General features: G+C 41.3%; 1 protein-coding gene across 1 annotated transcript in view; it reads right to left on the reverse strand.

The window, feature by feature from the left end:
• Positions 1-2,439: 2,439 nt before the first annotated feature.
• The window catches only part of LOC147894120 (GTP-binding protein-like protein), a 62,747-nt gene continuing 51,876 nt past the window's right edge, over positions 2,440-13,310 (reverse strand). The window contains exons 8-11 of the mRNA XM_087384557.1: positions 3,632-3,823; positions 3,424-3,475; positions 3,210-3,300; positions 2,440-2,974 (exon numbers count right to left, since the gene is read on the reverse strand). Of these exons, the coding sequence (XP_087240683.1) occupies positions 3,250-3,300; positions 3,424-3,475; positions 3,632-3,823 (295 nt within the window). The 3' untranslated portion in view covers positions 2,440-2,974; positions 3,210-3,249. The remainder of the gene's footprint in view (positions 2,975-3,209; positions 3,301-3,423; positions 3,476-3,631; positions 3,824-13,310) is intronic.

Raw genomic sequence — 13,310 nt, forward strand, 5'->3', positions numbered from 1 at the left:
TCCCACTTGATTACGCGATCCTTATGCCAAGACTAACCAAAGAGCCAATCAAGAGTAGAAATTCCTAACATTACACCTGGATGGCGAGAAATTGCTAGACTTTTGAAAAATGACAATCATGCGCTAGCTGTTACAATTGATTTTTAAAATTCTTAGTAAAAAACCAGATCACTATCACACTTTGTCAGTTGCATTCATGAAGCTAGGCGACCATCTCCACTAAAGCTGACCCGAAATGGAGCTATACATCTGAAGTTCGCAGCAGTTCCTCCATGCTAGCCAGTCAAAATAGCTCATAACTCCTCCAAATAGTCTCGAATCACCACCAGACTTAGGGAGCAGCCTTATGAGATTAGTGCGAACAGATCAAGCCAAGAACGCCTTAGTTTGGTGTAGGAAAACAACACATTGTCGCTTTCTTCAGTCTCTTGTGCCAAAGAGAAAATTCACTTCAATGTTGACTAAATACTCCACCATTTTAGGATTCTTACACATAGAAATTATCAGGGAAGCAAGGGCTTTCCACTAATGCAAGAAGCCCCAAATTCTGAGCACTTTGAAAATCAAGGTTTCTCAAAGCCTACCATGTGGCAACTCACAACAGAGAGCACTTCTGGCACTGAATTTCTGCACACAGGTAGGCCCTAGGCTCAAGAGTAGATGCTCCAAATTTCAAAGTGATTGGACAAAGAATTTCCGACAAATTTCCACGAAAAGTGCTCTGATACCAATGCAACAGGACTGCTCCTAACTAACAGTAAACACTACTAAGTTTAGTAGAATTTGCAGGAAAGTTAAAGTAGTGTAGTACCTTATGTTTAGGAAAAGGGTAGGAGAGGAAGGGCATGGGCTGAATCTTCAACAGAGACTTGTGAGGGGCTACACAAGGACAAGAGGAAGTCAATCCTTTTTAGAATTTAGCTAAGTATAGAACTCTTGCTGTATATTCTATTTCAGTAATGAAGTACAAGTCAAGAATGAATATGCCAAGTACAACTAGAGCCCTTATATAGGTATGACCCAGGGAAGTACAAAGCAGTATTGCTTGTGGGATTACCTCCTAGGATGCCACGTGGCAACTTATGGTATCCCCTAAAGAAAGGGAAAAAACACTTACAAGCCAATAAAGGCCTTTCCACTAACTTTAGCCTAGGTTTAGCCTAAGTAAAAAGTAACCCTCTGTTGCAACTTTGTTGATGTATCATATGCTTCTTTCTCTCCTCCATCAACACATTGCATTCCTGTTAACTTTTTGTGGCTGCCAATTGAGCCTTGATCCACATTGCACAAGCTACATTTTTTAAGTCTATATTCCAAATCTTGCCAAATGTAGATTTGGATGGGCCCTCATAACTACACTATTTTAGTGAAGTGTTGACCTCACGCAAGATGTCTATTTGATTGTATACTTCAAGATTCACTAGTTGTGTCTCTCTAGAACTATCCAACATGGTTCTCCTCTTGTGAGGCATATGCTCTAAGTTATTATCCACAAATTGCTGAATGAGAGCCCTACCTATACCTTGCTCCTCCTCACAATCCCTGAATTTCCATCCACATATCGTTGCACACCATTCTCAAATCTCTCTCTCTCTCTCTCCATTAGCCTCTACTCAGCCTCGCCAAACCTCTCTATTGGTCTCCGCTCAGCCTCGCCAAACCTCTTCGTTGGTCTCCGCTCACCGTCGCGAAACCTCTTCATTAGCCTCCACTCATTCTTTTGCTCAGCCTCGCCAAACCTCTCCATTACCCTCACAATCTCGCCATCATCTTCACTCAACCTCGCCAAACCTCTTTGTATTGCTAATTCATTCCTACATAAGTATGGTGAGGAACATTTCCATAGTACTATGTAATATTGTGGCAACTCCATAGGCACACAAGAGACAACCTAGCAATTAAAAACATCTCAGTCACTGTAAAGAGCAAATCACAAGTAATTCATGTAGTGACAAAATGTAAAGTAGCCTACGAAAGAGCAATAAAAGTTGTGTTGCCAGGCAGCACATCGCACTTTATGAGTCAAGTAGCCATAGTTACCACCATTAGCTTGCACTAAAACCAAGTAGCATGGAACACACCTAAAGCCACACATGAATCAACGAGGACCACCTTGGCATGTTTACAAATATGAAAACATACAAACACGACAATGTACTTACACAGACACAGAGTGTATATGTGTACACACAAGTGTGCCTTCAAACATAGAGCTGCCCCCTCCCAACCCCTGACAACACACGATGCACACACAAACGTCTATTTATTCAAGTACTAGTACTTGATGAAAGGCTAGCATAGAGAAGCCAAATTTTGGTTTAAACTAAAAGAGCACATAAAACTTTTATGACTAGTGAACGCTGTTTCCAATGAATGTTTGCTAACTAAAAGAACATATTGCAATTACAATCTTCTTCAGTAGTAAGAATATGCATGTAACTCGTGCAATGCTTTAGGCATGGGTGGATTAGGGAGCTGCTATGTCTTCCATTGTTACTCCAGAGGGAAAGGTAACAGGACTAACAAAGCTTCAACAATCTGCATGCGCAATACATTTGATCTTGCAGTTCAACATCAAAACTCAAACATTCAGCATGATTATGAATGTACAATAAATATCATCTGGCTGACAGTTAAATTGCGTCATTACTCATTCACACCTCATGCGAATTGCATTTTCAGTCTCTTCATAATAGCAAACGTATACAACACCAGCAATAATTTAGAACCCAGTAGGCTGACCAAATAAGATACCACACCCACTGACATAAGCGGGTTTTCTAAAGCTTAGATGAGTTGAAACAATAGACATCTGCCCAGCACTTCTTTCACAATATTGACAAAATATGTTGTCATTATTACCAAGAAACGCACAGTTTACCTCATATGTACAGCACTACAAACGTATGCTCCTTATGTTACTAAAAGCACAGTAAGATCATGTTCCAACAGCATCGATAATCTCCACACTGACCTGCAAGCAGAGAGGAGCAGCACTTATCCACAGTGTAGAAAACGTGTCTTTACAAAGCAAGACAACCCTTCATAACACTTGGGTGCTATTAAAGTAATATAAGCTACAAAAAGCTGAAGCTATCGAAAGCACTTCATCAGATCACTCTTAACCTTTTCTTATGGAAAGTTTTATGGGAGCCAGAACAATGTCACAGTATAGCCTCTTTCTATCAAGAAAATCACGAAGCCATTACCTATTGTTCAAAATCAGTAGGGCAGACGAACATTGATGCCTCAGACTTTTTTTATTATCTGTACAACATCCTCGTCTTCTAATTCATGCTCCTGTGTATGCAACAAATGAAATCCTATTGGAACATATCCAAAATATTTTTTATATTTGAGTTCTACTGAAGATCGTATAATTTAAAGAAAATGTAACGTAAGAACTTAATGGTGCTAACATACCTTCCCAACCCTCTGTGGTTTATGTTTAGCACTTGATCCCCAAACAAGGGCACTATCCAAACAAACGGTCCATCAATTTAGAAAAATAATGTTATTTGTGTCATACCAAGCAAGATCAGCAACCTTACAACCTCCAAAAAAAAGAACTATGCAAATAAACTGACAGTGAAATAGATGAAACCAAGTCAAAAGCTTAATGACAGCTTACTATTTGAACTGTTTTAGCATGTCTTTATGAATCCTCATGCAAAAATCTTCAACCGTGCGCTTCTTTGCAGACAGAATTACGGGGTCTTCATAGTCAGGGCTCATCGCCTTGGGCTTAGTGTAGATGCGAACAAGATCTAGATACTCCCACACCTTTTCTAGAAGCCCGTCAAGATTCCATTCTAAATGAGCACTGCACCATGGTAGAAGATTTGTAAAACGAAAGCTGAACAGGCTATACAAGCAACTCATATGATATATACTTCTTTTCATTTAGACCTCTACTGCATTCCATTAAATATCACACAACTCTCAATCAATCTGCATCGCAACATAAGCAAAAAGCATTCTTTTCTTCAATTCACCTGAACAAGGAGGAGGTTTACCATAGTTCCATAACATTAAATAATACAAATAAGCTGGTATTGAAACGAGTAATTTTGTTTTCCTGTTTTCAAGAAGCATGCTATGCATGGAAAGAGAGATCCTTTGTTCTGTAAGGTTAATTTTTGCATGGGGTGAGGTGCAAGGTCCACGGGGTGCATCTTAATTGGCTTGGAAAAGTCCTATGGAGAACAAGAGCATCATATCATCCATAACTTAGACAGAAGTAGAGCCAAAGTGCCCACATTCTAATAAATCTCTTTCAATGCAAGACCCAGGAAGAATACGAGTAGAATCTCACTTGTAACCTAATAGTTCTATGGATTCCATCATAACTGGATAGCATAACTTCAATGTGTGATTCAATGAATAGAGTCATAGGCTCAACTTCCATTATCTACATTGTAGCGCACCATACAGCATCCTGCAGTGAGGACGAGCATCATATTATCAATAAACAAGAGGAGAGTCTCTCCAAGTGACACATGCAGCATATTCTGGTAGATTTCCATCAATGGAACACTGTGAATGAATGTAAGAGCAATCTAGATCAAGCCCTAACATGTCAAAGGATTCTTAAAAAAGTAAAATCATGATTACTTGCCATAGTACAATCATAGCTTCAACTTGCATCCCATGTGGTGGTATGGCAATGTGCACAATCACACTGCTATTTCCTGGAGGTACCATGTGTTTCACATATGAAGTGGCTGGCGGCACCAGTGTTGCAAATACTTCCCTTTGGTTACAAAGCTTCCAATGATTCCCCCATTAACAACCATGGCTGTCACAGTCCCGTTATGTAAGTACACATATGTGGCCTAAGTATCAGAATTAGATTAAAGGTTAATATATGCCAAATTATAGTATATTTTATTTGTGTAATGCTATTGAACATCTGTACATTCATGCCAAGAGCCAAGTTCAGATGTCTCTAGAATCACCTCATAAAGAATGAGCAGCTACTTAACACAGAATTAAGACAACATCAGCTTTTTCACTATGGGAGAGCTCTCATGATATCAAGGAAGTGAATGTTCAAATAGTAAATCAAACAAGTCAAATTGATTTTGGACTGGTTCTGAAGAGGCCTCGGTCCTCATGGGGTAACTGGCTTGATATAAGTGGTGGTGCCATTGCATACAATTGCAAGAATCTCCTCATCAAAAGAGTACAACTGTAAATTAGATGCATGGAATGGGAAAGGAGAAAGAACCTATAAAAGAGTACACCTATAAATTAGATGGCATGCACTTCATCTCCTCATCAGAGCATCTCCTTCCACAGGTTGCAACCTCTTTCAACCACTAGCATGGGGCAAGGGGGCTGACCCCCAGTTCTTACATGTTGGAGCATGCTACATCCCTGTTGTTGCAAGTCTAGGGCTGGGGTCTAAAACTAACACCTAAAAGCTACAATATAATATATTTTTCTTGCAGGACATTTGATCCACGTAGGAAAACAGGTCCACATGCTTTGGTGGCTATCTGAACTCAAGAGTACCTTGAGACACTCAGACTTGGAAGCTTTTACAAAGCAACCATTTAGTCACCAAGATTGAAACTTTAACATTTAGTCACCAAGATTGAAACTTTGGATTAAGTCCAACAAGACAGCCCTAGAGAGTTTCTTTGAAGAATTCAATGGCTTCCACATGATAATGTGCTTTGATGATATGCACCACTTGTCACCTCCACAATATACCTGTACCCCTAATCAACCTTTTAGCCAAGACTTGTCGTAAACACATGGCACTATGTGCAACGCTTGAGGGGTTTGATGTCCTCAAACTCTCCTGCATGACTACATTCCTTTAGTTAGAAAAACTGATCCATCCTGCAGAGAACATTCTTTCTCTCCTCTCCTATAGAAAGAGAGATCATGGCAGTCTACAAAAGAAAGCTGCCTCACTCATATATCCTTTCGCATCTGCTCCTGGAGCTTCCTCTTCTCCTCCATGAGCTCCAACATGCTCCATCTTGCTCCCCACAATCCTAGAGCTGCTCATGTGCTTGCTTAGCATTGGCTGCCTGCACTGCTCTTTTCTGGCTGACTGAACTGTGAGATCCACTGTAGCCTTGCTCCTCCCATTGCTCAGTTCTGTGCAGCCTCTCACCTGCCAGACGTAGCTCCATCATGCCTCTCCTACTTCTAAATCTGATCAGCTTCCTGTACAGTAGAGAATAGCTTTTCTACACTAATTTTGGATCAGTTATACCAGCCTTCATGCTCAGCCTTGATCAGCAATATGCTCAGTTTAGCAGTGCTTAGACGCCAGGTTGCTTATGACAGGTTATGGCTTATGACAGGTTCCTTATCATTACGGCTTATGACAGTCTTAAACTACGTGAACATGGACAGCTTCATTATGTAGTCCTTATGCTCCATTTCAAAGCCACGTCACGGCTTGTGACAGTGCATGGTTGCAGTCCAATTCTATTTTGAACTCTACATTCAGCGTGTGCATGCAGGAATCGGTCTTTTTTTCTGAGTTGAATTCTCTGATTTACTCTATAAGAATGATATTGTAGGTATATGGGTTTAGCGTTACCATTTTGGGAAATTTAATGGGCAGGCATCTTCTCAGGATTGGAGAGTCCTTGGGGAGCAACACACTGAGAGAGCACCTCTTTGAATTGTGTTGTACAATAAAGAGTCTACTGCTGTACAGAAGGAGTTTTACTTATCGATTTGTCCCGAGAAAAGTAAATATAAGGATTCTTCAGATGGACAAAGTTTCAATCAGTGGGGACGATAAGAAAAAGAAAGGGTTCTATTGTGATAAGCCTGGACATTTTGCAAAAGACTACAAGAACGTGCTGGTGGATCAAAAGAAGGAAAAGGAAGGTGAGCCCAGAGATGAGTCAAAGTCAGATGAGACTCATCTTTTGGTGAATCGATTGTGATGAGCAAGCAGTCACATATGGACAGGGAAATCTGATTGCAAACAGTGACTACATCAACCACATATGTTCCAACAAGATTGCCTACACATGGTTTAAATTATGATAATAAGGAACAGTAGGAGTTGCAAAGTCAATGTAATTCGTATCAAAATCTTCAGGATCAGGTACATCATTCAGGATTGAGGCATGGTAGGCTTGGGACCTGGGTACACTGGCTTCCGCAATGTCTCTGAGTTACAGGAGATTGATCAAGTGGATGGAATTTTGCCAATAGAGGGAGCTTCTGCTATGTACCTGGCTTGCATTGATGACAGGCAATGACAGAATCTGTTCCTGACAGAGGTTAAGAGACCATGCTCCCAAAGGTACTGAGATCACCAATGAAAATCAGATAGAACACTGACCCCGTGTCACCTCTTCCCCACTGCTGGAGTCTAACTCATCTGGGGCATTGGCTAGCTATGTGAGATGTTCTCAGGTTCTTGGAGAATGGAATGTAAAAGCCTTTAGGATAGACAAAAGGGGAGGCCTAAATGAGAGGCACTCAACGCCTGCTGCAAGAAGATTGTAATGAGATACTCAAGGAAGGCACTGTCAGTGATGACAGTTCAAAGGCCACCCGATGGTTCTCAGGAGCATGAAACTGAAGATTCATATGTTGACCCAGTTACACTGGGGCGCCACATGGATGGCTCTTAGGAGCATGAGACTGAAGATTCATGAAGACTTAGTATCGAACGTGGGGGAGCCACTGGTAGGAGAGGATGCTATGGTGACTCTGGCATCATGTGCCATTTGTCACGTGATGACTTATGCCATGTGTGATGTGCCTTCCATAAGCCAATGTGTCGAGTACCAGGTAACACTTAAGTCATATCTCATGTTCTAGGTGTCATTTTCATGGTGTATCGTTTCAGTCTTCTTTATCTGTCCAAAAAATTTTAACTGTACAAACAACCTTTAAGTTGTCAATCCTTCGGACTTCTTTGATTTCATTTTGATTCATCCATTAGTTTACGATAACTAAATCTACCTGTGATAACAGCCTAGGATTTAATCTAGATCACAAGTTCATCAGTCTTCTCTCATATCCATGGGCCTATAGATTCTCCCATCAAGTCTTGCATCACCTTATCTCTTTTATGTCACAGGCCACCTCCTGGGCACTTCAGACATTCTCTATATGTCGATGTTGATTGTCCCTGATTCAGGCACTTGAGTGGAGTGTGGTCTTTTTTCCTCTTAGAGGTACTACTGAGCTTGTGGGGCACTAATGCCTGTAACCCCTCCCCCCGGTGACTTCACTGCTTTAATTGATGAAGAAAGAGGATGGTACTATGCACCTATGCAGATTACTGGAAACTAAATATAATCACATAAATAATATGTTCGACATCATGGACTAAGGTTTCGCCATTCTTATCTGTCCAAAAATTAAAAGCTAACAACCTTTAATTGATCAATTTATCAGTTCTCTGATTTGATTTCTAATTCTTCCATTGATTTCTGATAACTAAATCTAGCCCATGCTCATCTCGTATTAAATCTATCATCTATTTAGTATTAAATCTACCATCTATTCATTAAGTGTTGGATCCAAGGAAGCTAGAGACAACAACAGGTACAAACAGTATGTAGATTGCAGGACTAAATGAAGTGAAACTACAAGGGGATTGTAGGTTTGGTACCAATGAATTCCCCTTGCAGCACAAATTTCTCATCTTCTCTGATCAGGTGCCATGCTTGTTTTTCTATCTCAACTCTATCAAATGGAAGTGTGTCATAACAAAACTACACCTCGTGAGGATGTGATGTGCTTAGCCAAGAATTATGATGACACCATCATTTCTCCTGCCAAAAGAGTGCACCAAGACTGTCATCCGAAGGAAATTTTAATGGCCACCCAAAGGAACAACAATAACACTGCCAATAGGCCTCGCACCACTTCAACTTCCAGAACCAAGTTTCCAAGAAAACAGTAGCAGAAGGATCCCGTGGACTCATCTACAGACAAGGAGTAGATCCTTTGCTTCAAGTGTCACAAGGCAGGGCACATTGCAAGGAATTGTACCTTCATCGTCAAGAATGATCGAGGAAGGGCAAGGCTGTGCATATGACAGAGGTTACTATGCCAGGCATGTTAGCATTGACCTTTATACCATTGATTCATCTCGCGATAGTTACATTCATAACTGTTTCATTGTGCCTCACATCGGATCCTGCCAAACTGTCACGATCTTGGATGCAGGGATGCACATGTGTGTAGATGATGCATAAGTTGAGGCAGATTGGCCGTCCAAATGGGGTGGAAGGAGTGCCCACATGAGTGTATTTTTGCTAGCCTCTCCTACATGCTCATCCCCATACTCACACACCATGAATGACACGAGAGGGTGCAACCCTCATGCCTCTTGGGATCACATCCCTTGGGCATACCCCATTATTCTACCCTTGGCCTATGACTCTTTATGCTTACCATTGATTAATGCAATACCCATGCACAATGCTACCCTTTCCTAACCATCCTAGGACCTAATGCATACGTGCATATTTTATTATATTAAATTGGCCAATTTACAATGTTACAATCATAGGGTAATCGCCAAATTCCCTAGAATGATCTACTAGGATCTAATACAAATAATCATATCATGACATAGACTGCTAAAGATGCCTGGGATATTTTGAAAAATATGTATCAGGCTCAAAATGAGGCGAAAGTCTTATATTTGCACAAAGAGCTTGATAGCGTGCACATAGATGAGGGTGCGAGCACAACTCCATTCCAGACTCACAGCTTGTTACCATTACTTCAAACTCCTTGCCAGAGTCTTATCTTTCTTTTCATTGTCACACCCAGATGTATTTGATTATGTATGATCAGACTTAGGACTCAGCACGGGTGATGATGCTCGTTTAGTAGCTCCACCCTTACTATGATTTGTATCAGGTTTTCTTTCAGTCTCATAGACCCATCAGTCTTCCAAAGACTCTGAGAAATTTTCTTTCTTTCTTTCTTTCTTTCTCAAACTCTCAATGCGAGGGAATCAGAATCGCTGGGCTACAACAGTGAAAGCAAGGGCTACAAGCTTTACAATCATGTCACAAAGAAGTTCTTTACCAATAGGGATTTTACTTTGGCAGAAAATGCAAATCTGCCCCTTGATGTTTTTGACAGAAATCAGGGTTCATCTAATGTTGTGGCCCATTTCATTTCAAGTTGCATATGAAATGCCTAAAGAAGAATTTGCACCAGGGTCCTTCAGTGGATGATGCCTTGGTTGAACCTAAGGCTGGTCCGGTCACTGAGCAACATATTGAGGATGCGGTGGCATAAGAAAGTATAGTAGGGCAGGCAGGAATCAAGGAGAGTTCCTTATTGGCTGCTCCGTAATCTCAAGAAGAGCAAGCTTTCTGCACCTCTTCCAGGCCACACACGAGAGATGCTGAGGATGCTCATTGTTGTGACTCAGCTTGTGTCAGCAAGATACTTGAGATGGATGAACCAAATTGCTTTGATGATGCATGTGTAATGTGAATCAGATGTAGGCTTTGTAAGCGGAGTTAGAATCCATGGAAAAAAACCACACTTGTGAGTTGTTGGACTTCCCTACATGCAAGAAAGCAATTGGAGTGTACAAGCTGAAATGCAAATCAGATGCTTCCATAGACAGGTACAAGACCCATCTTGTTGCAAAGGCTATGCATAGAAGAAAAGCATAGATTTGATGAGACCTTTGCCCCACTTCTCGTATGACCACTGTCAAGTGTGTGGTTGCATTAGCTACATTTTATGGATGGCATATCCATTAGCTAGACATTAACACTGCATTCTAAAATGGGGACCTTCAGGAAGAGATCTTTGTTTCTCAGCCCATTGGTTTCATGATCCCTGGCCAGCAAACTCATAATTGACTCTCTCTTTTGGCAAGGCGGAAGCCCACGCATTTATATACTTCTCCATCTGTCCAATGATGATTCCCATTTTTAGGAGTTTATTTTGTTCTTGACTCAGCAAACTCAAAGCATGGCTTGAAGCAGGCTCCTAGAGCTTGGTATGCCAAAACTGATGAATTTGTACCAGGCAAAGAATGCAAAATAGTCCACATGAGAGTACTCTCTATATCAAGAAAAAAGGGGGCATTTGCTTATTATTGTCTATAAGTCAATGACATTTTGCTCACCAATTTAGAAGAAGGGGGAAGGATTTGCTTTTTATTGTCCTTTATGTCGATGACATGCTGCTCACTGGTCCAAATGGTGCAAAAGTTGCAGGTTTCAAGGCTGAACTGTAGAGGACATTTGAAATGTCAAATTTGGGGCTGCTTCATTATTATCTGCGCATCATGATAGAAACATAGGTTTATTGCCGGCCAAATATAATGGGAAACTATTGGAAAGAGTCGGATTTCAGAATTGCAAGCCCATTTCCACTCCTATGGAGCCTGGGCTTAAGTTGTCCATCCATGATGCTAGTGAACTGTTTGATGTCATTGTTTACAGCCACACTGTGGGATGCCCTATTTACTTGTCACACGCGGCCCAACATTCAGTATGCAGTGTCCCAACTGAGCAGATTTATGCACAGCCCTAAGACTTCTCATTGGCAAGTTGTGAAGTGTGTGTTCAGATACCTGCAAGGACTCGGTCTCTTGGTTTGCTATTTCCCAGGGGGGGGAGTTGCATTCACATGCTACGGCTATTTCAAACGTTTGAAATTTTTTAAACATTTTTTTTACATTTGAAATTTTTCAAATTTTTGAGAACATAAGTCTACAGTATCTGGTCAGACCAGTCTGCTAACTGGACCAGTATTTTGGAGGGCTTCCAAGCCCTATAAAAGGGCCCCTAGCCCATGGGCTATTCTATTCTCGGCTGTTCACCAGGACGGCAGAGAGGCTGAGAATCATCCAGAAGCTGTGCAATATAGTCTACAGATCACCTACAGGGTGAAGAGCAGTACCTGCACTAAGGGTCTTCAGGTTCTCACGTTAGCTGCAGTTCCAAAGAAGCAAAAAGATATGATGTTCGTGGAACACTCATTCACAGGCCTTCAAGAAGAGCAGTAGCAAGGAGTGTCCACAGGGCACCACTACACAGCCCACCTCTAGAGGAGTGTTTTAAGGGTGCCAAGAGGAGGTAGGTGAATAGTCTAGAGTAACAAGGGTCTATATCTGGGCAGCACCTGTTGCTAGATACTGGCATATTGTGTACACATTTTTCTATATGGTTGTGGTCCATTTTTGGGATAATACATATTCTACTCTCTCTTCAGCATTGTTCAATTATTGTCTACATCTCTCTCTTCCTCTACACTAGTACACATGAAGGAAAGAAGTTGGATTTGAATTTAGCATCTAGAAAATAGCATCTGTTTTCTAGCATGCATCAAATCACATTTTCACACCAGAGGAACTTCCACTAGGATAGCAAACAAAATTCACAGATGCAAATCTTCACACATGCGAGGTGAATCTCCCAAATTCTAGCGACAGAGTGGTTCTGCACAACATTCATTTGCACAACAAGCTATGTTCCTGATGGAGGAAGCTTCTTGCATATTTTATTGTAACAAGCATACATAATAAGTATTGTTGATTAGTATCTCCGTTTTGCATCTTGATATAAAATTCTTACAAGAAGGCGCTTCTTGACATGACCTCCCAGATTTCTAGAATCTTGAACCTTCAAAACAAGCACAGACAAGCGACCACAAAAACAACATGAATGGTTCTAGGCTAGCTCACCAACCAACCATGTCGTCCGCAAGGAAAAGACTCCGGAACTAGGACGTCCCATGGGCTGAGCTGTTGGCACATCTCCCAACCAGCCTGACGTCCCATACCACCAAGAGGTGCCCAAGAGCTTGGGTCTCCGGCTACGCTAAAAAGTAGGTGCGGTCTCAAATTTCCTCCACTCGGCCTTCAATAAGTCACATCCCCAGAAGGGTGCTGCATACATGGCCGTCGGTCGCACTAGTGTGTCAAAGAGCCAGCTCTTCGTTGGTGGGTCCTGAAAGTGTGCCTGGGAGCACAGTCTCTCTAATCGGGCCAAAGCACCCCATCCTTGTGTGAGTCATGCCTAGGCTAAATGTGTTATTGTGAAAAGGGGTCCTGTGAAGACTGCTCCCAAATATGTGTAGGACTGAGTGCATGCGAGTACCATAGATTTACATGCACATGCATGCATGCATGCCCATTTGCTTGTGTGCACTAATGCCCATATGCAGTGATAATACATCGTTTTATGAAATGCGTCAAGGTTTTCAGACACATCAAAATGAAATGCTTCAAAATTTCCTGGAATTGGTTGCATTGAAACATTCAATTATATAACTTTTCTGTAAAAGATAAGAAGTGTTTATATAATGTAAACAACAAAATACTTGCT

This window comes from Dipteris shenzhenensis, chromosome 14 (genome assembly GCF_047967505.1).
Source record: "Dipteris shenzhenensis isolate YYH24624 ecotype China chromosome 14, Dip_SZ_1.0, whole genome shotgun sequence".
Lineage (NCBI taxonomy): Eukaryota > Viridiplantae > Streptophyta > Polypodiopsida > Gleicheniales > Dipteridaceae > Dipteris > Dipteris shenzhenensis.